The 25,220-nt window shown below is 47.8% G+C and overlaps 1 protein-coding gene across 22 annotated transcripts in view; it reads right to left on the reverse strand.

The window, feature by feature from the left end:
• Positions 1–275: 275 nt before the first annotated feature.
• ACLY (ATP citrate lyase) overlaps positions 276–25,220 on the reverse strand; it is a 30,264-nt gene continuing 5,319 nt past the window's right edge. For 4 of the 22 annotated variants that reach the window (XM_046904319.1, XM_046904317.1, XM_046904318.1 and 1 more), the window contains 28 exons: positions 19,134–19,303; positions 18,125–18,247; positions 17,041–17,103; positions 16,237–16,427; positions 15,461–15,540; positions 14,823–14,953; positions 13,831–13,949; positions 13,254–13,390; positions 12,766–12,827; positions 12,528–12,645; positions 12,220–12,374; positions 11,752–11,842; positions 10,615–10,644; positions 8,780–8,921; positions 6,740–6,908; positions 6,217–6,321; positions 5,766–5,962; positions 5,518–5,599; positions 5,075–5,185; positions 4,599–4,726; positions 4,333–4,426; positions 3,926–4,080; positions 3,066–3,216; positions 2,352–2,495; positions 2,011–2,124; positions 1,456–1,538; positions 1,259–1,335; positions 282–1,061 (listed from right to left, as the gene is read on the reverse strand). In XM_046904319.1, coding sequence (XP_046760275.1) covers positions 967–1,061; positions 1,259–1,335; positions 1,456–1,538; positions 2,011–2,124; positions 2,352–2,495; positions 3,066–3,216; positions 3,926–4,080; positions 4,333–4,426; positions 4,599–4,726; positions 5,075–5,185; positions 5,518–5,599; positions 5,766–5,962; positions 6,217–6,321; positions 6,740–6,908; positions 8,780–8,921; positions 10,615–10,644; positions 11,752–11,842; positions 12,220–12,374; positions 12,528–12,645; positions 12,766–12,827; positions 13,254–13,390; positions 13,831–13,949; positions 14,823–14,953; positions 15,461–15,540; positions 16,237–16,427; positions 17,041–17,103; positions 18,125–18,247; positions 19,134–19,292 — 3,306 coding nt within the window. In that variant the 5' untranslated portion in view covers positions 19,293–19,303 and the 3' untranslated portion in view covers positions 282–966. Of the gene's footprint in view, positions 1,062–1,258; positions 1,336–1,455; positions 1,539–2,010; positions 2,125–2,351; positions 2,496–3,065; positions 3,217–3,925; positions 4,081–4,332; positions 4,427–4,598; positions 4,727–5,074; positions 5,186–5,517; positions 5,600–5,765; positions 5,963–6,216; positions 6,322–6,739; positions 6,909–8,779; positions 8,922–10,614; positions 10,645–11,751; positions 11,843–12,219; positions 12,375–12,527; positions 12,646–12,765; positions 12,828–13,253; positions 13,391–13,830; positions 13,950–14,822; positions 14,954–15,460; positions 15,541–16,236; positions 16,428–17,040; positions 17,104–18,124; positions 18,248–19,133; positions 19,304–20,514; positions 21,616–22,756; positions 23,979–24,239; positions 24,456–24,785; position 25,220 lie in introns of those variants that run through there. The other 18 variants (NM_001030540.2, XM_015299575.4, XM_015299576.4 and 15 more) reach the window with 18 other exon arrangements.

The following is a 25,220-nucleotide window of genomic DNA, read 5'->3' on the forward strand; positions in this document are numbered from 1 at the left end:
GGCGGCGCTCGGGGGCACTCCGCGCCCGAGGGAGGTGGCCGCTGTGCCGCCCCGCCCCGCAGCGTTAATTATCACCGATGGAGCGGGAAAGCTCACACGCGCACAGCGCGGTTCAGCGCTCAGCCTCACGTCGCGCTCTGCCCTCCTCCGCGCGCACTTCTACTCTATTCCCTCCTCGTGAAGTTTCAGCTCTCGGCCCACGGTGAAGCACCGCGGCAGGCAGAAGTGTTGTTTTATTCCTTTCACTCCCCAGCAGAATAGTAATCATAACGGCCTTCAGGTGAGCGAGCAGGGCATGGTTTATTTGAGTTCGGTTACAATACACAGAGAGGAGCCTGAAGTTATCAGTGAGATCACGGGGCTGACCTCCCATAGACCGGCAGAAGTTTGCATAAATACAGGCACTGCAATACGTGTGGTTTCACAGTTTAACAGCAGTATATGGTACAACTTGACAGTTTAAATGACTACACCAAAGTCTGAGTACCACAGGTTATAGATCAGCAGTGGTCCCACTATTCGGGTACGATTAGACTGATGAACACACAGGAAACAAACTGAAAAACATCCCCCAACCCCACACAAAACAATCCACCAAATCAGAGCTTATGGCAACGAGGGGCACCTCCCCTCCCCCCCCCCCCTCAGGAAAGGTTTGGTCCAGCTCTGCATCCATGAGCAAAACCCCCCAGAATCATTAACATCTTTCCTGGAAACAAAAATAAAACTAGAGTAGAAAAAAAATAAAGGGCGAGAAACAGTATTAAATACAGCAGGTAACACGGAACAGCACACGTTTTGGTTTTTGATAAGTTTCTATTCTCACAAAACAGCTGCCTTGCACTGTTTAACTAGGCAGCTCCATGTCTCTACCAGTGGCCTTTATACATCAAAGTCCCATTCCTTGCTGTCCTCTGTGCAGGCTTCCAACTTCTTGGCGTAAGGTTGAGGCAGCAGGACTGACGATCACATCGTCATGTGCTCTGGTAAAACATAGGAGATGTCGTCCCACGGGTGACGGTACAGACCCTGCTTCAGTCTCTTCTGGTCTAGGTAGTGTCCTGAAAGGAAAGGGTCCTCGTTACAACGTTTGTGAGCCTCCTCATAGTCTTACTTTGCCTTGGAACAACTTTGATTTCTGGATTCCTACAAGGAGCATTTCACAGCCTGACACCCCACACGTTCACATTTGCCTTCTGATCATGGCAACAGGCCACGTCCCTGGGGGATGGAAGTGGCAGAAACACAGCAAACTTACCAATGAATCCCATACTCCTGCCTAGTACAAAGATGCCGTTAAGAGCTCCTATATCAATATATTCATCAGCTTCTTCCCTGGAAGAAAAACAGAACAACTACTCAGTGTCTGTTTGGAAACCCTGGCCCCACACAGACTGGCAGTATGGCTCCTACTGTTAATTACAGGACCCCGACCCAAGAGAGGAACATACTTACCGTGTAAAAGAGCCACAGTTCCTGAGCACATCAACAAAGGCAACTCCAATAAATCCATCTACATTCAGGATAAGATTTGGTTTCTGAAGGAAATACACAGATAAAGATGTCAACAACGGCAAGTGATGTTCACCTGGGAATTGCCATGCTCAGGGGTAATTTGAAGGCTACCACGGTCGTGGACATGCATACCAAGCAAGACAGAAGGCTGTTTGACTGTGAGCAACAGCTGTGCTTAATGCAAATGATGGCTGAACAGCCCCACACAGGGCGTGTTTCACTTAATCCACACAGATTATCACCCCTCCACCACCACTCGTGTATGCTAAAACTGCCTCTAGCCATAAGAATCTGCACTTCCAGACCACTGCAGGCAACTCTGATAACAGGTTTTGTGTTCACTGTTCAGTGTTTTCTTGGTGTCCAAATGTCTTCACCCTTATTAAACTGTAGTTACGCTTCAACAATTTATTAAGCTCTGCCATTAAAATATAGTATTAACCCCTGCTCACTCCTCCCCCAGTAAGAAGTAAGATAAATTCTAGCACATTTCACCTTGGAAGTTGTAATTTTTTCTACTTCAAGTGCATAATCCAAGAGCGGAGTGGCAGGGAAATGCTGCTTCACGTAGTCTTTGAGAATCTGAACTCTCATGTCTGGGTTATTTATCTGCAAGTCAAAAACAAAGTTAGTGATGCACCTAACACAGATACTGGCTGTAAGATTTGCTGTTTATAGCTTTAGAGTTCATAAGTCCTGAGAACTCTGCCAAACACTGCCTCTGAAGTTGCTGGTTTTCTTGCCTTCATTTCCTCCCCATTCTTATGAACAAAACCAGAACACACACAAGAATAAAAACACACCTCCAATATGTACTAATAATGCAGTTTTCTTACAGATTTGACTCTGTGTCCAATGCCCATGATCAGTTTCCCTTCTTTCTTCATCTTATTCACAAACTCCATAGGGATAATCCCACTGTCAAAAGCTTTGCTGAACATTTTAGCTGCAGCATCCAGCGCTCCACCAAAGCGGTCACCCTGAGTTCAACACACAAAGGGAATTACAGCAAAGAACTCCAAGCAAAGGTACAAAACAAGCACAGGATTATCTTCCCCATCCTCCACATCTGTCAGTGTGGCAATCATGAAATTAAAGTTAGGCGGGCACCTGGGACAAAGTGTTTCATAACTCAGTGAAGTGTCAATGCACAGCCACAGCACCTCCACTAGAGGTGCCAGAAGGAAGGGAAATACAATCTGAATCATTACTTGTCAGCTCTAGAGTAGGTTAGGAAGCCATATAGAGATAATTTTGACAGCAATTTGGCTTCTACAGAGTATCTCTGGACTCACACGTGAGACACAATACTCTTGCTTGTAGAAAAATGGACTAGATTTCAAACCTAGAACAGATAAACCCAACAGTAGAGTTTCTTCCAGTAAATTTTCACTTTCATCAGCTTTTAACATGGAATTTAACAGAAATTCAGACTACAAATGAACAGAGAGGAGCTACTGCATGGTTCTGCAGCTGCTCCAAATCCTAGCTTACTAGTATTAAAACTAGGACTGAGCAGTGTGTAACAAAATTGAATCTTCAGTACTTACAATAGTAAGAAGGCCTGAAGTGAGACTTGAAACAAGATCTTTTCCAGCTCTCGCACAGACAATAGTGTTGTGGGCTCCAGACACAGCAGGCCCATGATCTGCTGTTACCATCAAACACATCTCAATGAACTGGCAGGCATACTTTGGTAACCTGAGCAAGAGAGAGACTGAAGTCATTTAGTGTAAAGAGAACAGAGTAGTGAGATGCTCAGTGTTAGACTGGACAGTAACATCTACCTTAAGACAGAGGGAACAGTGGGATCATAGTAGCCATCAGTGCACCCTAGCACCTGTCATTTCAGAGATCAGTAGAATTTATTCTCTTTCCACAGGAGCTATTTAGCTCAGGACTGAGGGTCACTTTGGCAAGCTGAGTCTGCATATGCTGATCTGACTGCTCAGTGAGCTCTGGGGTCCCCGAGAGCAGCACCCACAGTAATACACTAGGCTGCACTTCTGTTGAGTGAGACATTCCAGCTTGTGCCAAGAGTATCTCTAACAACAGCATGATCAGGTGATGGCAGCAAGGACTTGACATTCAGAAGGTTCCCTGTAGGCTGGCTAGCAAACATCTGCAGACTCCTCACACTCTCCAGGGTTGAAATGGCAACTACAATAAGCCAGTATTCAAAGAACATGAAACAAGACTAGTGGAGCTAGAAGAAATCTTCATCCCAAAGGTGGAACATACTGTATGAAGCCTAAAGATGCTGACATAGAGGAGAAGATACAGTGATGACATTTCCAATGAGTCTGTATTCCTAAAAGAAATCTTGGGTTTACTTTTGTTCATTAATAGACTTTCAGGCACAAGTAAACTTCAAGCTAAAGGGTCTGGGCTTCCACAAAAGCTGCCTCACCTCCTTTGAAACCAGAGCAGGCCCAGAACTCCTCCAATTCCCATCTCTTCTTTGAAGACTTCAGTGATTGGCATGCCAGCATAAATCAGTTCCTGACCTCTCTCATCACAGATGCTTGTCATAAAGGAAGCCGGCTTGCGGATCAGACCCAGCTCCTAGAATTACAGCATAGAGATGGGATCTTAAACAGTCCTCTTCAGAAACAAGGGGCAGCAAAAGACAAACTTGCCTTCAGGGCAGGTTCCACAGCCTAGAACCAGTGCAGCCAGCAAGCTCACTGACAACACTATAAGGCCTGAGATGTAACCCCGAGCCAACACCATTATCATTTTAAGCATCCAGAATTATACCAAACATCTTGTCTGGTGCCTATGGAACCAAGAATCAAATGGAGTAGCACAGCTCACCCTTGCCCAGGAATAATCCATTGGCACAGTTGGAGGAGGAACTTCCTCAGCTGGCTCAATCACTCTTTTCGCCACAAGATCCTGATAGACAGACCTAGGGGGAGAATCCTTTTATTAACTCAAGTCCTTTTAAGTGACAACTGAGACAGTCTTAGGTCTAGACCTTAAGAACCCAGAAAGAGCAGAAGTACCAAGCAGGACTATACTCCCTATCACTTTTAAAGTCAGTGCCCTCGTAGTTTTCATCCCCTGCTCAAGCAACTTACTGAATGACCTCTCCCAGCTCATCAAAACTGCGCGGAACAAACACACCAGCTTCTTTCAGGGCTTGATTCTTTGCAACAGCAGTTTCAGAAGCCTGGTTTGCACAAGCCCCTGCGTGGCCAAACTGCACCTACAAACAACAGAAATGACATCAGTAAGGAATGCAAGTTGTTTACCTGTAAAACAGTACACAACTGAACAGGAAACTGGTCGCAGGAATACCAGTGACTGCATCATCTGCCTTATTTGGCCTAGCAGAACTCTTGGCTGCAACTGCACCTAGCAGGCTGCTTTAGGATCTTTGGGCTGCATTTATGAACATGCTGAATTCTTTGGAAGCCTCCAGTGGCAAACTAAAGAAGCACAAAAAGCTTTTATTATTGATATTTCTTCATGCTAAGCTGCTATGGCTTGGGTGGGAGGAGCTGGCTTTTCTCCCCTCCTTCCCAAATAAAGATGCCCCCACTTTTGCACATACCTCTGAAGAGAACATGGTGGCACAAGTACCAATACACCAGCACACCACCGGCTTGGTGATACGGCCTTCTTTAATACCCCTACAGATCTTGTACTCTTCTGTGCCTCCAATCTGTAGAGAGAAAGAGTTGAGCTCATTCAAAAGCTTTGCACTTTTTTTTTTTTTTTTTAGAAACCAGCTCTGAGATGCACATGGAAACACTTTTTGGTCCTTTTGCACTGAATAATGGCTTCAGTTTCAGAACAAAGTCTATTTTTAAAGTGAGACTGTGTTGAATACATTCAATTTCTTCTGACTAAAGAAGCATGAAAGAAAACCTTTGATTTCTAATAGCAGTCTGAACAGCTGCCACTTATTATTATTTATTCTTGCTGCTAGGTCAAACTCAACTCCTCAGTTCTGAAAGCATCTTTCTCAGGTAGCAAAGGAATGATCCCACTCACCTCTCCAAGTACAACAATCATTTTCACTCCTGGGGTATCCTGATAACGCAAGACGTGATCCATGAAAGTCGAACCAGGATATCTGGGTAGAAAACAAGGGAGAATGAGAGCAGTTTAATTTCTTTCAGGAAAGCTTATGAAACAAGACAAGTTACCAGCCAGCCTGCCCTTCACTCCCACATAACTGACAGTTCAAGTTCTGCTTCTGTTCACTGACTTAGAAAGCAGTTTCTCTGTTAGACTCCTACCTGTCTCCTCCAATGGCCACCCCTTCATAGACCCCATCAGTGGTTCGGGAAATTATGTTGTTGAGCTCATTAGACATTCCTCCAGACCTTGAAACATAAGCCACGCTACCAGGACGGTACAGTTTTGATGCTAAGATATTATCAAGCATGCCTCCTGTGTTGCCTATTTTGAAGCAACCTGGTTTGATCCCACCAACCTACAGGAAAATCACAGAGAAATGTACAGTCCTTTAAAACAAACATGAGACTTACAGACATCTCTGTAAAACAGCCTTCTGTCAGTGTTTATACAAATAACGAAGATGGTAACATGACCTTAAAATGGTCAACTAACACACAGTTCATATGGCTGCAGAGAAGCTGGATGGTAGGATATACTTTAATCCTCAGAGAAAACTGATGTGAAGATTAAGACAGGATGGGCAAAAGGAGGAAGGTCATCAGTTCTTACAGTTGCAGGCCCAATGATAGTGACTCCTTTTTTATCAGCTGCTTTGATCAGCTTGCGTGTCAGTGCCTCTGGAATGCCCTCAGCAATAATGGCAATGGTGCGGATCTGCAGCAAGATAAAGAGAGCCGTCAGCACCCCAAACAAACTCTGCAGGCTGTTGAGTAGTTATGCTACAGAAAAGCTCAGTGCACAGATGCATAACCTGCTGTGCTCCTCTCAGCAGTCTCAATGCATGGTTTAGATGTTTTCTTGCATGTCAGGGAGCAGCACTCTATTTTAAACAAAACTAATCACTCTCAGATAGAGGTGCTGAGTTTTTCTTACACCTGCAAGCCCAGCATTAGGGTTTGCTCTACAACTCCAGTATCCTCCTCGAGAGTTCACAAGAAGTTAGAACTGAGGTATTTATTTGGAAGCTGGGAGACCGAGTTGATTTGCTTATACCATCATGGTTTAAGAAACACTGGTACCCTTAAATGGCTTAAATGGCCTTTCTTGAGTTTCTTTTGGGTCCCTCACTCACCTGTGGATAATTCATCGTTTCAACAGTGCTGTCATAAGCAGAGCGTAGAGATGCAAAGTTGATGAGAACATCCACCTCTGGGTGCTTCCTCATGGCATCAGACATGTTCTTATAGACTGGGATCAAGATTTCTTTGTGGCCCCAATAGAACTTCTGCCTGTGGTCACCACTATGAAGGGGAAGATGAAAAAGCCCTGACTGTTAAGGCTTCTGGAAAAACAAAGGGATACAACGCATGCAGATAGAGAGGAGTTTACAAACCCCAATTCTCAGACACCAAGACTGACTGTGAGACACTCACTAGCAAGTGAGTATATGTGGGGAGGGACCATACTAACAGCAGAAGGTTCTTCAGAGTATAGAACAGAGCAGCGTATGGAAGGAGACGGGCTAATGGGGACAGAGGCATCCAGCAAGATGAATAAGCTCTCCCACAGTGAAGTTACCAGAGCCTTAATTCTACTCCAAGCTGGAAGACAGAATGAGGCACAGAAAGAGAAATGAATGAGATGCATGCAAAGCTGCGTTACTGGACTGGAACAAATACTGGACTAGGGGAAAACAGGAAACCAGTATCTGTGGCCAACAGCCAGGATAGCAATGCAAGGGCAATTGCAAAGGGCAATTGCAAGTCAATTCCACTTCAGTGGGATTACCCACCCTGCTCTCTACATGCTGAAGGAGGGGCATCTAGGAAAGTTTCTACACATTGTCTGCTATGTGTGGTAGACTAACCGAGCCTCCTTGAAGTCTATACTCAGTCGTTTAGGAGTCCAGAGATACTGCCCATTCCAACACTCTTACATTTGTAACAGAACACTTCAGGTTTTGCCAGTTGGCTTGCTCCAGAAGGTCAAGCAGAAACAGATGATTAATAGATAGCCTAAAACTTTTTATCCCTATGGCTTTCTCCTCATTAAGTGACTGCAACACCACAAGGCATTGCTACTCATCTACGGAAGGAGCTACGCCTGCAGTTAGTTTCAGTACCCTGAGGTTTGCACTTGTTGAGAAGGTATTACAGAGCTGCAATTATCATCAGAGCTGCAGACCAACAGCAGAAGGTACTTAATGGACAAGAGAGGCAGAGTTCTCCGCAGGATGGAGCCTGATTAGATATCAGCTGTGCTGGATGTCTGTAAATACCACAGAAATTAAAACAAGCCTCTTTCCCTTTCATGCTCTCATCTGTCTCAACAGCAGTCCAAGTCACTTGCTCCTTGTCTGTTCAGTACTTGCTCTGTTCAACAGGAAGACCTTCCCCACCCCTCACACGACGCACAATGGAACAGTTTTTGCATCACATCTCAGCAGCCATGGAGGGTCCTCCTGAGGTCAGTTTGAAACAGTAACTTCTAAACCCATTAGCTGTGGGGATAAGGCCAAAGAGGGTAAATACCTCAGTGTGATGGAGTTCTCCTGATGGACCTACACACTTCCTGCCTGCTAAGAAGCTGCAACTAATACAGGAGAGAGTCAGAATCAGAGAATTAGGATTTGTTTATTTAAATAATTTGGTGTGAATACATAACAGATTGCCTTAGCCTGATTAGCAAAGCTGCTCTGATTCTGGCTATTATTTGAAGGTACAAAACACCAGCTGCAACAGGTACAAATCAAGGTGTCAGACAAGTATGCACTGTTTGCTGCATCAATAGAAGAGGCTGAATGTGTCCTCAGTGCCCCTGCTAAGCTAGTCAGCTGCTACGAAGAAGTCTAACTAGCAATACCTTCTTCACTTTGGAATGAAGGAACAGAACTTGGACACCCTTGGAAAGAGCATGATGTGGGACCTGAAACAGCTCAACGGCAGCTGCATAGCATAACTCAGAGCAGCCTGAAATCAGTGACTGAGGGAAGCAGGAAGCAGTCTGCAAAGCCAACCTGATGGTGGAAGGGAGCACAGGAGAAAGTGTAAAAGCAGCAATGAGAACTAGGGCAGAACTACACTAAAGAACAGAGACTAGAGGAGGAGGAAGCTAACAGAAGTATCTAAGGGATGCACTTAAAAAAACAACATTGTTAACACAAGCTACTTACGTGAATGGATAAACCATGGCAGCTACAGAAGGTTCATCTCGGGAGCAGATATAATCAAAGTCCAGCATTCCCTGCACAGCTCGTGTCTGCATTCCCCAGATGATAGCTTTGGTGTGACGGCTGAACAGGGTTGTAGCTTTACCTGCTCAGAAAAAGAGTGGGGAAAAAAGAAAAACAACACACCCCAAATGTATATCTGTGCAAGACAAAAGCTGAAACTTTGCTCAATGTCATCTGAAAGCCTCCCAGATAAGCATATTCCCCCTCCCTCCAAACTAGATCCAACAGCTGAACTGCAGGATGTAGTAGCCACACTGCCCAAATTAAGGAAGAAGCTGCAGATGAAGCAGCATCCTCCTCTTCCCAGGATTCTGAACACAGCAGCCAGTTTTGGGTTTCACAAAATGGACAAGTGCATAATCACAGGCTGGGAGCTGGCATAAGACAGGAGAGATGTGAAGCGAGAAATGCCTCCTCCTCGCATCCCTCCAGATGGATTTATTCTGCAAAGCTGAAGAGGAAGGAAACTTTTATTGCATATGGCCTCCAACGTGTGAGAACCACGGGAGGTTTGCCTCCTGAATTTGCCAAGGTGCCACAGTATGATGGTAGGAAACAAAAAGCAAAATGCAGGAAATGAAAGAGACAGAGCAAAGGAGCACTACATTACTCAGCTTTTGTTTTCAGTTTTCTGATATCAGAATCCAACACAAACCTGATGGCTCTAAAAGTTTATTTATGGCCCAAAACTTTGGCTTGGAGGGACAGTCACAGGAAAGGCAACAATTCAGCTAGTAAAGATGAGTTATTTGCTTAAAGTACATTTATACCACTTGTCACAGCAAGACATTGAGTTCCTCCATACAGAGATGTTGGACTCCATACAGAGATCATTTTAAAACTAACCCTGAGCTGATCCATCTGCTGACCTCAGTCAGTCCACAGCTGATTTGTTTTAGACTCTGAATCAAAGGTAGTCAGTACAAGGGAATAAATAAGATAGTATTCTCCCAGCATTAGCAATACATCAGTCACTATTTTCTCCAACACAACGTGTTCATAGTAAAGATGCACTACTATGTGACTTGTGCCTAGGAAGCTGCCTACCCTACAAAAGCCCTTTCAGTTTATCATCTTGCAGGTGCCTACAAGGAATAATATCAGTATTAATAGGAAAACATAGAATGCAAAAGGTGATACTGTTTGTCCAAATTATACAAAGAAGAACGAGAGTCTCATTCTGGCCATCTCCACTTGTATGGTAGGGAAAATAACTGGAAACTTCACTTTGCCTGCTTCAGAAGCTTATTCTCATCTAGCACTGAGCCAGTGCTTAAGGCTCTTGTAATTTCATTGAGCACAAGCTTTAATGTCTTGTTGAACCGATAAGGCAACAAGAACATTTACTTCCTTCATTGACTTTCCTGTGCCCTTCAAGGCTCATAAGCAGGGCATCTGCTCTGTTATGTTTCCCTTTAGAATGAAGCATTAGTTAAGAATCTTTAGTGGGTCCTTGCTGAAAGTGAAGGTAGCTTTTCACAGTATGCTAGGGCTGTTTTTCTCTCAGTGGTGATGGGAGCGGAGGGAAGGTGAAGAAAAGCAACTTTGAAATCTGTCCCTCCATCCCCCAGGAGGAGACATTTTTCTTGTGTGAAGGAATCTGTGATCTGCACTTCAAAAACAACTGAAACACAGTGCTAGCTAAATACGCTGGCAGGAGGGAAGGGAAGGACTAGACAACACTGCTAAATTTCGGAGAGAAATAACAGCAACAAAAACTGAAAAGTCAGCTGCCAGCAAGGCCAGACACACTCAGGTAGTCACACATGTCCTACCTGCACCACGTCTTGGAGCTGGGACTGAATCTGTTAAAGAGAGAATCACTCATGCAACAATATGACACAGTTGGCTGCTGTCACCCTACAGGGCACCTGTGGCACAGCTCTGCTGTAGCTTCCCTCCTCCCCACAGCAATCAAGGCTTTTGGGTTTTGCTTTTGTTAAGCAAACACACACCAGAATCCCACAGGCAGACTGAAGCACTCTCCACTGTGCTTTCTCTCCAAATCCAGTGTTCTCCACACTGCAAGCTCCACAACTTGCACTTTCAAAGCACTGTTCGTGCAAAGATTCTGCGCGCCGTGATTGAGAGCAGCATTTCTATTTTGGTGTTGTGTTTCACTGCAGTCAGATCCGAATCCCACTGCCATCACATTGTGCTGCTGCACAGGGGATCTCTATCTCCTCACATTCAGGGGAGCAGCAGAACAGCCTCACATTCTGTCCCTACCCAATTCTGCTGTTCTCCTCCAATACAGTATGCTCTTACCCAGCAAGGCTTCCAACAAATAATACCAGAAGGCCCTCAAAGCTCAAGCATGTCACCATGCTAAAGAAGCCTTCTACAAACTTAAGAACAAAAACTAACAACCAAAAAAAAAAAAAAAAAGCAAAGAAATCCCACCACCACACATACACAGAAGAACCTCAGATCCTGAACATTTCATTACTGCATCACAGCTCATACTGAACTGACATGGTTTGCAGTGCTGTTTGGAGATGGTTCATCCAGAAAGCTGCAACACGCACTAAGGGCTTTGTGCATACCCACACTGTTCCAACGGCGTTCTATGTTAACACCCCACACATATAACTAAATGGAAAGCAGACCTCTGTGCAGCAGCCACAGCAGAGACACTATGCTGCAGTCTGCTGGCCTCATGCAAGGGGACGTGGTAAAGCTACAGTTCTGAAGTGGTGGTAATGGTTTTTTCAAGTGATCACCACAGATCAAGGTAGCTTTGACTCACCTTGTGTATGAGCTATTTGCACAGCAAGGGGCAGCATTCTAAAAGCACTTAAAGAGGCAGACAGGTACTGCAAAATTACTTGTTTGTATCCAGAAAAAGCTTTAGTCAAGTCCACGCTCTTTTGGAGCAGAATAGAACTGCTAGCAACCATTTCTGGACTTACCAAGAGGTGCTGTTGGCTTTGCCTTCTTGGCTGGAGCAATATCATCAGGTTTGGATTCGGAGAAAGAAGCTGTTCTGCTTGGTGCGGGAGTCTGAAAGATTCAGAAGCCAAGTCAGTAAAGGACAGCATACCAGACAAGGCTTCCCAATATCAATTTTAGGGGCTATTAACAGGAGATGGTCACTTTGACTACGCTACCCTCCAAAGAAAAACAATTTTGAGATGGAAATATTTCAGTCAAGAGGGAAAATTCCTAAATGACCAAGCTCCCAGTAGGTACAGGAGTCACAGTTTTGTTATTGAAGGGTCACATTTTTTGCATAAGCAGTGACTGGCTTTCCCTCAAGGTTTTAGCTGCACAAACTGACAGTGACTAAAATCTGTTTCAGGCACATTCAGACAGAGGAAGCTACTTTCAGGAGGCTCCTCATGAATGTTCCCTTTCACAGAGGGGGTGGAGGAGCTCACCGATGGGCTGCCGCTGGCATTGAGGAGGAAGTTGGCAGTGTGGGCTGCAGTGGGTGGTTGGTTGGGGATAGGTCGATGGCCAAGTGCCATCCCCACAATCGCAGTCATGTGAGTCTCTGTGCCAAAGACGTGGATGGGGATGCCGGTGGTCTTCCCTGCATATGCATACAAGAACAGTCAGCTTTAGGCAGAGGAAAAGGAACCAGCATCTGCCAGAGCAAAGTATTTGACCTCACAAGGGCTCCAGACAAAGCAGGTGGAAGAAACAAGAGATGAGAACAACACTGACGGAAATGGATGATCCTTACCGACTTCTCCCATGACACGCAATCCTTCCTGGTAGTTTGGGCCTCCTCTCCGCACAAAGATCCTCACCTCGTGCTCTTTCAGAGGGCCTTGGTAGTCCTTAATTGCTCTAACAATGCCCTGAGAAAGAAACGAAGGACAGGTGAAGTGCAAGAGGTGCACAGTCAGAATCAGCACAACATGACCTGGACAGAATGGTTTGGAGCTGCCAACCATGGGCATTTCCAAACAGTCACTCACCTTAAAAGTGGCTGCTACGTTAGTGAAGTTAGCAATGCTGCCTCCAATGATCAGGATTTTGCCTAAGAGAGAAAACAAGCATAAATAAAACAGCATGAAGAACACATTAGGAACACACTGTACCTACAGTAAGACCACGAAGTAGTGTAGGACAGAGAAACAAAGCTGTGGTTCAGACTAATTAACAGTTTGCAGTAGGTTGTGTTTAACAGAGCCTGGAAGATGAGTCTTGCATCAGGCCAGAAGCTTTCTGATAAGAATCTCTTCAACCACATTTGTGCTCTTTGGTATGTAGAAAAACACAAACTGTATCCCTGAAGCAAGAGCTAACAGAAACCCATTGCCATTTGACTCAGAAGGCAGAAGTATGTTAAGACTCTGAGGTAGCTCTAAGCATAGCAACAGTCCAGATGCGTTTAGTTTTTCTCCCATATACTCTGAGCTGTACATTCTGGCTAGTTTATTACAGTCCCAATTCCAGTTCTTACCTTCAGGGTGCTTCTCTCGTGTCATTAAGGAGAGAATAGTCTTGGCATAGTCATAGGTCTGTTGCTCACTTGGGGCTCCTGAGTATTCACCATAGTTAGCCAGTTCATTCACGCCCCCCAGGTCACAAATAGTGTCACTATTAAAGAACAGAAATAATTCAAGAGATTAGTTATAATTTTTGTGTCACTACAAAGGCCTTAAAACATTCCAAGCTTCTGGGAAAGCACGACTTTGGGAGGTCATGCTATCCACTGAGAACAGAGCTGTTCTCTTGGTGCCAGTCATGATTAACCTTGTTATACATCCTACATGCAATGGGAACTACCACAGCCACCACGTGAACATTAAGAGCTTTCAGCCAGTCTGTTTCTTTCCAGGTGGAAGAGAAGCTTAACTCAACCTCCCAGAGTCAAATTATCACTTCTAAATGATGCTGCATTCCACCTCCTAGGAAGAAACCTGCACAGCATCTTCATTCCAAATAGGCCCCAAGCAGTCATGGCATGGCAAAGAGTCCCTTCTCCAGAGGCTCATTTCCTTTGCAACAGCCCTGCACCCCAACCCTGGGTATGTTACCTGTAAACCACAGAGGCACCACCGCCAGCCACCATGGTCCAGATCCTGCCTTTAGGGTTGAGAATAGTAAGTTTCAAGCTGGCTCCACTCTTTGCATCCAGATCAGCAATGTAGGCTTCCTGCAGCAACATATATTATTTAAATGTATTTCTGGCTTTCTTTGGCTAATACCTGCATGCTGTTTTTTAAACCACAGTGCTAGTGGTGCTGGGCCTAATGTCTGGGCATGCAGAGCTGTCACATCTCCTTGCTAGAGCTGAGGGAAGAACAGGACTGCAAACACAACGTCTGTGCTGACCTCGTCTGCAGACCAAGAGCAGAGGAAGTATAAAAAAAACACATCCAGCACACCCAAGGCTACCTTCTCTCTGCAGCTCAGAATGTAATCACCAAGAGAGCTGTGACTTGGCTCAGTGTGCTATTCCTGTGTCACAGGATGCATGCCTGTTGTGAAGCACTTTATTGGGAGTTCATTAAGATTCTCAAAGACACTGGGATGGTAACCTTCACGGTGACTCGCAGAGGGATGATTCAGAGAGACAAAAACTGAACTAATACATTTAAGTGCAAATTGAGTTAAGTGTTGGCATCCAACAAGCTACACTGAGAGAAATAGCTAAATGGATTTCTTGGCCACGTTACAAAAACCTTTTCCAAGTGATGCATAATTATAATTAATGAAATAGAAAAAAAAATAATCAGGGAAAATCATTTTGAGGAGAAGCAGAACCTGAAATAAGTAACAGAACAATTAAGGAGAGAGCTCTAACTCCAACAGTCATTAAAGCTGCTGAGAAGCTACGTATGAAGCAGGATTTATGCAACTGGCAGTACAAACCCTGACAGCTCCGAGAGGGAAGACTAAGGTACTGCAAACAGCAGCAGAACCCTACAGGAGAGGGAAGCTTCACTGCTACGGACACGCAAACAATGAAGAATTAATCTCGTAGTGCACAAGAGAGGGATTCTGGCCACAGCAGGTTGTTACTTGCCTCTGGGTAGGCTTCCCTGCCAAAGGGAGGGGGAAACTCCACATCGCCCCATTTCACTTTGCAGATGTAGTCAGCAGTTGCATCAATCTTCGCAGCCAAGTCAAGGATGTAGACACCATCCTTAGTCACTACTTTTGGTATTTGAAAACAAAAATCAGGATTAGCTGTGTGCTGTACAGAGGGACATGTTACCATTTGCTCATAAAATCTAATACCAAATGTCATTAAAAAGTAACTAGGCCCACTTTGCTCTCCTTTCTCCACACCAATCATTTAAATCTATTTAGCAAACACAGAGAGTTCATTTAATAATGAAGTTGTGATCACGGCAATCTAGTTCAGGTCCTGTTTTATACTGAGCAGTTCTCATGTGCTTCACTTCTACTTCCCCCCCTTTCAAGGTAATATATTATTTGCACCAGAAAATTAGATAACAGAGAACACTGCCTCCAAGCTGTTTGCATTTCATATTCACGCAACTCATAGCTCCAAGACAAGTCACAACCACTTCTGTACTTGTTTTGCATATGTCGTTGTCCTGAACTACACACAATGGGGAAGGCTGATCTACACATTTCAGTGTTTTAGCCCAGATGAGCAGCAGGTCCTACACGTAGGCTCCCAAAAGCACTGGTTACCTAAAGGATTGATCTCGAGGTACGTGAAATACAGATCCTCATAAAGATTGAACAGGCCACAGATGAAGCTAGCCAAGATGCTGCAAAAAAATAAAAATTAATGATGATTAATCATTAGCAGCCAAATATGAAGTACAGCCTGCTGTGCTTTATTTGTATTAGCCTCAAATCTACTTTATACCAATTTATTTCATTCTCATTCATCTTCTCAGGAAGAAGCCTGGATGATGACTCAAGGAAAGACAGACCTTGATGACTCATCCTCATTACACTCCACCAAACTCTGCTGAGAACACTAGTGAGCAACTGTCATGTAGATGCTCAGACTGCTTAATCTTCCTGAGACAGAAGCGCATCCTTGTCTCTTACTGACAGATATGCATCCTTGTCAGAATTAAGCTACCTTAGCTGAGATGGAGAAGAGACTGCAGTAAACTATTAGTGACAGGCTTCTACACAGATACAAGGATCAAAATTCAGTGTGCGTCTCCACCTCCTCAGAGGTCAAAACCTCAGTGGATTGAGAAGTGCTCCTGTCAAACGAAGGCTCAACGCACCAGGAACACTCACTCTCAGTGTCAAAAGAGGCTCAGTTAAGGTCAAAGAACTTAGGATTAGAATGCACAGAAGGTTCCTGAGAGCTGCAAGAAGAGTAGGAGAGCAAGTTTTAGGAGGAAGTACTGTGAATGGGCATTGCACTAAAATGAAGATGAGCTTCTGGGTGGCTGGTTGTGCTCAGAGCAGGCACGGGAATTGGGCATCCGATCCATACTTACTCCTTTTTATCCGCTGGTGCGTGCTGCAGGAGATGCTTCTTCACATCTGACTCATTAAGCTTTTCATCCACTGCCACAAGCAGCTTCTGAGCTTTGGCATCAACATCTCCCACATCCACACCACCTTCGTGGTAGAAGAGGACATAGTCTCCCTCCCGGGCAGCATATATGCAGACATAGAACTCTTCCTCCTGCACCACAGACCCAGGCACAACCATTAGCAGTCACACTCAGCAAGCACCTTGACAAAGAGGTGCTTGTATCAGCACCAGGAAAGGTAACTGAGCACACTGCTAAGCTTTCCAAGGAGCACCAGCACTGCCCAGACACCTCCCAGGAAGCTTCATCAGGGGACAACATTTTGTTTCTGGAGAAAAACGCTCCCATCTTACACAACTGACGTACACATCAAGATCCTTTCCTGGTGCAGTGAAAGCCCCTACAACTAAGGTAATTACACCCTTCCCAGAACCATAGCACAGAACAAAGATTTCACCAGCACAAATTGAGACATCCCACACAAAGTGAGATGGGAGATTCAAGGAGCTGCCTTCTGCCTTCCAAATGGATCCCTCTGCTGTGATCTGTAACCTCCCCCCAGTGGAGTAAGAGCAACCATGATTATTAATGACTCTTTGCAGGGACTAATGCTGTGCCAGCATGCAGCTCTGACAACATGCATCACTGTCAGCTTAATAACCCACTCCCGAGCTCCTGCTTTTGCCAATATATCAAACCATCTAAGCCACAGACCAGTCAGAAAAGATTGAGAAGTACTGTTAATGCTTTAATTGGTATGCCAACCTGTTTGTGAGGGACGAAGGGTTCAATCAGAAAATTCTTCAGGATTCCCTTTGCATTAGCAATCTGTAGGCAGAAAACAAGGCAGACACCAATAAATACTTGTCCAATACCCACATTTATGAGAACATAAGGCAAGCTTAAAGAATTAACACTACCCTAAATTAATCAGTTCCTCCCAAACACCTTTCCAGGGAAACCACTCTTCCCTACAGCAAGGTCTCAGGAACCTGCAGAGGTGCTTTCCTGCCACCCAAACCCCAAGTGCCCTGGCACAGGGGACATGGCTGTGGTAGGTACCACTGCTTCAGGAACCCACATCATTGGTCACAGCCCCTTGGCACAGGCTTCCCTTTAGATGCGATTGCTGCATTGTGCTAAACAGCTATTTCAACACCCATCATTTTTCTGATGGGAGGCACACAAGGTGCAGTTGCCTGCTGTTTCATAACGGCCTTCAGGCAAGTCTCACTGGCTCAGCCACCCAGCCTGATGCTGGAGCCAGCACCAAATCAATCACAGCAGGGCAAGGCAACCGTTTCCTTGAAGCAGCACAACCCCTGAAACATAGCAACATGGATGGCAGGCATTTCTTTATCATTAGCATTGCAGTAGCATTCCCAGAAGAATAAATATTACAAGACAGCACCAAACAAAAAAAGGACTTGAAGTAACAGCCAGTGAACAGCCAGAACATTGTCTGGCTACAGTGTAGGACAATTTTATGACAGCTTTTATACTTGTCTTGTTAAAACCTCCTTAGATATTAAAGCAAAGCAGCTATGCCAACTAGACAGAGCATTCGAGCTAGCAACTACTGATTTCCCAGTGCAAGGGATTTTCAAAGCTGTGCTAACTCCTGCTGACCTCCTGCTACACCGGCCCTTCACAGCAGATGGTAGCAGGGGCACCAAGTTACCACAGTACATCGTCAACAGTGCTTATTTACCAGGAGGAGGTTCACATGCACAATTCCTTATTTGCTTTGGCAACAGCACAGCACACCTTTCCAACCCCTGTAACACCTTTCCAACCCCTGTAAGACAGAGAAATACCTGCAGACCTTTTGTTGCTGAATGCCACTCACCGTGGTTTCTTGGCCCAAACGCTGCTTGAGCCAAACCTTCACCTGATCCAGTGTGAGGTTAATTCCAACCAGCCCCAGCTTCCCACGCCGCTTGATCAGCTGATCTGGCTTCACCACTAAACGCTGCAGCATTGTGCAAGAGGGATTAAAGAAAGAATAATTAGAAAGTGAGTTAGGCTGAGAGACTCTCTGCAGATGGCAAAGTGAAAAATTCAGTAAGTTTTATACAGCAAATGTCCTGCTGTGCTCCTCAGCCCCTTGCTTTGTGCCTAACACGTCACAGTTGTTAAGCAAATGCATCTCCTGGTACAACACACCTGCCTTTCTTTTCCTCCCAGCTCTGCACTTGGAGAAGAGAGGACTGCACATCAGCAGACACTGAGCTGACCATCTGTTCTACGTTGTTGATGGTGGTGCTGTGGTGTGTTATTTTGGCTAACTTAACTTTCAATGTAACCGTTAGGATGGCATTTAGCTGCTCCCTTTCTGTAAAGCTTCACGCTGAATAGCATCCAGCATCCTATCATTTTGAAAAGCCTTTGTCAGATACACCAAACAATCAGCATTTCTCCACTAGCAGAAGCTCATATGGAGAAACCACTGGAGCTGTGGGATGCCAAGCACAAGCACACCATCAGCTGCTTACAATGACAGCTTCTGCTGTCAGTCCGTCCTCCACAAGTGATACTGGCTGGGTCCAGTCTCATGCACATTTTAGCCAACTGATAGTGCTTCTTTATAAGATACCTACAGAAGGCTGACCCCAGGTAACAGGCTTATCCCTAGCCTGCAAGTTTTGTTGTTGTTGTTGTTTGGTTTTTTAGATTATCAGGCTCTCTTGAAGGTGACAAACCTTGCTTCAAGAGTGTTATGTTTCTTCATCAGGGTTGTAAGCACTGCAGGGCAGCAGCTATGACCAGCCCTTCGGGAAGGTCCCAAGCACACAGCTCTGCTCACAGTGAGCCCTGCCCCAGGCTCAGCCCCCAGGAAGGCCCAGCACAGCCCTCACCTCGCTCAGCAGCCAGGGGTGGTCCTGGGTGAGCCGTGCCCAGTCGGTGTCTGGGGTGACACGGGCATACTTGAAGCGGTTCTGGATGGCAGAGGATGTGCAGATGTACTTGTACAGGAACTCCTTCCCCGTCTGCTCGGAGATGGCTTTGGCTGACATGGCTGCCTAGACTGGATTGAAAAGCAATTTGTCAGAGAAACCATCAGGAGAGTGCACTTCTGCCAGGGGGTCACTGCTGACAGAGAGGCCTGAGCAGCAGCTCGTGCTGCATTGTGATGGGGGATTGTCACCATTCCCCACGCACAGCCCTTTGGCAAGAAATACAGAAGCACACTCAGGACAGCACCTGGGAGAGCTGCAGAGCAGAAAGGAACAGCCACAGAAATGAAAAGCTGCTGAAATTCCAAAGAAAGCAAAGCATCTGAAGGAGGCACTGAAGATAACTAACTGCCCGAGCTATCACAAATCAGACGCCCCAGTTCTGGCCATAAGCCAACCACAGACACTGGTGGTAGAAAAGTGTTTCTCTGCCACAGCTTTCTCAGAGGGCAGGAATTCTGAATGGAAGAAAAGGCACCGAAGTCCAACACTGTACCAGAAGCAAAACACACAGCAGTCTCACAAAGAGACAGGCTGTAATATGCAAACAAATGGCCAGCTGTATCACACAGGCCTGTGTGTTGAGTGGCCTGCAGACGTGGCTTCTCTGCTAAAAGGGCAACTCGATATTTGCTATACATAATCCTACCCACTGCCAAGTCCTTATAGGACTTGCAATACCCCTGCAAATGCCACAGGACTGCAGGAGCGTAAGCTGTGTTGCCAATGCACTGAAAATTAAAGCATTAACAGAGCTGTTTTGACTGCTGAACCTTTATCAAAAAGAGAAGATTCTGCAGGAGACGGAATAGCTGAACCACTCGAAACAAACTACAGTTTGCTGCATCCAACTAAGAAGAATCTCAAGCTGGTTGCAGAGCTGGTTCACAGCTACCCTTTGTTAATGGATCGATTTCACCTTATTATTCTGAGACAGCTTTTTTCTTAATTAAAAGGGACCATCTGTGCACCAAAGCAGCATTGACCAAAGGCTTGCAGCTTGATTACACGGCTGGCCAAAAGCTAGCTACAGAAAAAGCCTGTCCAAAGCTCCAAAAGCAGCTGTATGTTGGGCTGGTAAGCGGCAGGGCTGTAAAACACACACCTTATTCTGCAAACATGCACAAACATTCAGCTCCCTCAAACAGCATTCCAGTACCTTTGCCTTCACAGCTGCACACATCACACTAAGCCATCTGTACCACAGTGCTCAAAACCTTTGATTGCAATTCTCAGTCTGAAGCAGTGCTATTTCTGAGAGCAAATCCCTCTCCCCAGTTACCTGCAGCTATTAATTTTGCCTGGCAGGAACACTCTTGCTTTCTGAGCTCTTAGAAATCCATCAGCTGCCATCAGTACAGCATGATAAAGGCCAGTCCCAGAGAAAAAGCAGCACATTTGACTGCAGTAAGAGCACATAGGTTAAGAAATGCTTGCCATTCTTCTTTTATCCTAAAGAAAAAAAAACCCAAACCTACGGATTTTGCATTTCTCCAAGGTGACATAGAGCCCTTGAGCAATGCTGCAGTTCACATTACAAATTAAAGTAATCAAAAACTGGCATTAGTTATGCCGATGACCAAGACGTAATGGTCTGCAATGGCAGAGAACCAGACCCAGTGACCCAGGTCTTACTAAAGTGAAAACCTAGAGGATTATTGAATAGGAACGGATGAATATGACAAAATCTGCGTGTGTGTCATGCCGGCTGTCCCATGGCAAGAGAACAGCCCATGTTTTACACTTCCCAATGCATTAGCAAGTCTTTAATCACATCCCCTCATGCAGTTTTTCCTCTGCTCCAACTCAGCCTATCTCATGGGACAGACAGCACGAAACAATCACTTCAGTCTGCTGAACTGTTAAGCTAAAAGATCAGCAGATAAAGGTCCTACAGGGCGTCAGCAATTCCAACCCATTTGTGCGTGTGTAGGTCCTTCATCAGCCAGAGGGCCATAAGCACAGCAGGCTTTGTTACCCGCTGCAGCTGCTCTGCAAACACGGAGCAGAGTTCTGACTGCTGATCTGAGCTGAGGAACAGAACCCCTGCGGGTCCCCCACAGTGAGGCAGCGCTCAGCTGTCCCGGGGGGCCTTCCTGCAGCATGCAGATGCAATGGATGCACCTCTGGAGGACAGCAGGGTGGGATGAAGAGCAGATCATCTGTTTTCCTATACCAAATACAAACTACAGCATAATGTTCCCTCCTACTGATTCACTCCTGAGATCCTGCTCTGTTTGTGAGCCATTCATTAAGTCTGACCTGCAGTTCTCCTATGACTTCAGGTCTCAAATCTTGTAGCTCTGCTGAGCAGAATCACATACCTGGCTGTGGTTCGATGAGAAGATCACCGTAACAGTGAGCTCTTTGTGGACGTGTGAGTGATTTCACAAATGATGTGTGTTCGTTTACCGAGGCTCTAAAACAAACAGTCTCTCTGCAACAAGTCAGAGACCTCTCTAAAAATCATCCCCAGCCAATGACGTAAATGAGTGCTGGTTTTCAGCATGCCTGGAGCAAGTCAAAGAAATGGCCTGGATCGCACCTTCAAGGGCTCAGAAGGACCTATTCCATCAGAACACAGTCTGACAAACATGCAATAAATTTATCCTTTAAAGTTTCTCAAGTGTATCGAGGAGAGAAGAGACACTCAGTGTGATAATGGTAAGAGGTTACAAAGACAGAGGTTACAAAGCAGGATGCTGCTGTGTTTCCCGTGACAACTGACCCATCTGCCCCAAGACACCAGCGAGCAGCTGAAGGTAAAAGGCAGTAAAACCCAGTGAGATGAAAAAAGATGGGGAAACAAAAAAAGGCATTTCTGGCAATAGAATCAGTGTGAAGTCCCTCTGGATGCCAACCAGGGCGGATGCTGGGTGAGCACAGCCCACCCTGCAGGGGAAAAAAATAAGAATACATTTTAAAATGAGGACTGATTTATTTCCTTCTGGTGTCAGAGGTGTAACTCAATGAGCCTCATCCGTCCACAGGCATACAGAACAGGGCTCGTGTGCACAGAATCCAAATCACTCAGCTCCAGTCAGACCCGAACCACGCTTTCATAGGGAGGAACGCAATTCCACCCACTCTGCTGAAGATTTCATCCTCTCCCCTCCTGAGAATTTTAAGTCACGCAGTAAAGCAATGGCCTCCCTTCATCCTGGGTCATTTATTAACACGGCTCAAGATCAGCCAATATCTCCTGCCCACAGCAGCACCAACGCTTACGTCAGCGTCCACCAGGCAAGCACGCTTTCATCAGATGGCAGAGGGGCTCCAGAGCAGAGGCCCCACAGCAGCCAACTTCATGGGTCGAGAAGCCTCAGTGCTGCACATTGTGAAACTCCTGGCACCGGGCTGGTGTGATGCAAGCTGCAGTCACTCACCAAGGTGGTGAACGTGTTCCCTACAGACTTTGAGCCTTCAGAAATTAAAGCGTAGCCAAGGAAAATCGCAGCCTACGAACCAATTGAAGTCAGGTTAACAGAGAGCTGAAGATGGGCTCTGGATGTGCTGGTACATACCTGTGTCAGAAACTGGATATCTGGAGATCTGCCTTTAAAAACCAACTTAGCCTGAAACACAGCGAGGTGCTGTGCGGGTTTATTCCCCCGGCAGCAGGGAGATGGGCAGCAGCTCCGGGCAGGACGTGGGGCTGTGGCCGCCCTCACTGCTCACACGGCAGGAGCAGAAGTGAGCGGCTGGAGGGAGGATGGCAGCACACAGTGAGCTCACATCGAAACCCCGAGCAGAAAGCTGCGGGCTTTGGATAACGGCGTTAGACAGGAGGGCGACAGCCCAAGTTCCAAACGCAACTAAGGAAACTAAGCAACCGCAGAGATCTACAGGCAACGTATTTAGAACGCACGCAACTTTTCAGTTGTTGGATGCTCTACCAGATAGAGAATGTAGTTTAATGGAGGAAACGTGAACCCTGCGCAAAAGGAAGAGGACTTCCAAAGCTGCAACACAAACAGCAGATGTGTGCAGGTAGCAAACAAAGGGGTTGGAAAGCAGCCGCGCGCAGCTGCCGGGGCTGACAGAGCCATCCCCGGAGCACCGGGCAGACACGGGCTGCTCCCAGCGCCGCCGACACGAGGATGAGAACGGAACGAGAACCGCAGGTGGAGGGAACGAGAACCGCGGGCTGCCCCTTCCAGCCGCAAAAAGGGAATTTCACTCTGGAAGAGGCACAGACGGCGCTGCTGTCGGGCCGGGGCTGTCTCTACCCGCACAGACAGAGCTCCGGGCACGGACAGAAGCCCTTTCTCCCGGCTCCTGTTAAACACCGGCGCCGCGCCCGCCCCCAGCAGCCCGAGTGCGGCTCGGCGCAGCGCTGAGGCCCTCCCGCGTCCCTCCGCCGAGGACGAACCCCTCTGCGGGCGGCGCGGCGGCCTCAAGGTCAGGGCGGGAGCGGAGAGCGCGGGGCTGCGGCTCCCACCGCCGCGCGGGGCTATCGGTGCGGCCGGGCCCAACGCCGCCGGCTCCGTTCAGGGGCGGGCGGACACCCCCGCCCAGGCCGGGCACGCGCTCCCCACCACCTCGCGGAGCTCAGCCCGGGCGCCCGCCACAAGGAATCCCGGGGCAGCCCATCCCGAGGCGCGGAGCTCCGCCCGCCGCCACTCACCTGCACCCGCTCGGCCGCACTGCGCTGCCCGACGGCCCCCGCCGCTGCCGCCGCCTTTTGTTCGCTGCGGCGCGGCGCTGCCTCCCCGGCCCATCGGCCTACGGGCGCCGCCGCCGCCCATTGGCTGCCGCCGCCGCCACGTGTGCGTTGCCTGAGCGGCGCCCGGGCGCCCATTGGCCGCCGCCGGTGGGGCGCGCCCGCGCGGCCTTGTGGGAGTCGTAGTTCCGCCCCTCGCCCCCCCCGGCCCCCCCCGCCCCCCCCGCGCTCGGCCGTGAACCCCTCACCGGGACAGCGCGGGGACGCGCAGACACGGAGCTGACGTCAGCCCCGAGCACAGAGCCGCCGCCACCCCCGGGCCGCCGGCGCGCCCTGCCGCTCACCGCCAACGCTCGGTGCCAGGCAGCGTTTTTCCTATTTCCAACCTGCGACCACAGCGCAAATCCTCAGCGCTGGGGCGGCCCCTCAGAGCAGCACCGCAGTCCGTCGCACAGCAGACACCAGAAGTCGGAGCCTCTCAAGCTCTTTCCCTACAACGGAGGGTTTGTCGGACCGCCGCCTCCCGCATCGGGATGTGACGGGCGGTTCTGTCACTGCCCACCCCCGGCCGCCCCCCCGCACAGCCCCGTCCCGCAGCGCCCTGGGAGCGAGGCCTGCAAGCCGCAGCTTCCATCCTCCCGGTGCTGAGGTGACGGCTCAGACCGCACTGAGCGGATCGGGGCAGACGGAGCCGCGCCCACCCTGAGTCACTTCGCTGGAACAAATTGCTCCCACCGTCCGTCCCGTCAGCGCCTCATCCAACGCCAGAATGAAGTCAAGGCGAGGGATGCCGAAGGGAAGAGAGAACCAGAAGATTCTCTCATTTGTCAGCGCGGCTGTCCGGCAGCATTGGATGCCGCGATGTGCTGAGCTCACGGTGCGGTGCTCACCGCTGTCCGAGGGCGCGGGGACCCCAACGGTGCCCCCGCTGGGCGCTCTGATGGAACTCTGCACTCCCGCTCTTTGTGGCTGTGCCTCCAGTGCAGCTGTTTGCAAACACAGCCTAAGAGCCAAACCCGAGCCGGCACTGGTCCCGGCAGGTCGAACAGGTTGGGTCAGTACGGACAAAGCGGAACGAGGAACCGCGAGCGCCGGTGCAAAGCCCCCCGGAGGGGATCGGCCTGCACGAGTCGTGCGGGCAACGTGCTTCCCGCCCTTCGAAGCGGGGCACGACGCTTCCCCACTTCTCTCCTGCCGCCAGCCGCCCGTGCCCGCTTACATCGCCCGTGCCCAGCCCAGGGCCGGGATATTCCCCTGCCAGGACCCCGCCGAGCAGCGCGGCGCCACGCACCGGATCCGCTCCGCGGCGCGCCAGGGCCGCGGTG

The sequence above is a fragment of the Gallus gallus genome, chromosome 27 (assembly GCF_016699485.2).
Source record: "Gallus gallus isolate bGalGal1 chromosome 27, bGalGal1.mat.broiler.GRCg7b, whole genome shotgun sequence".
In the NCBI taxonomy this organism is placed as follows: Eukaryota; Metazoa; Chordata; class Aves; order Galliformes; family Phasianidae; genus Gallus; species Gallus gallus.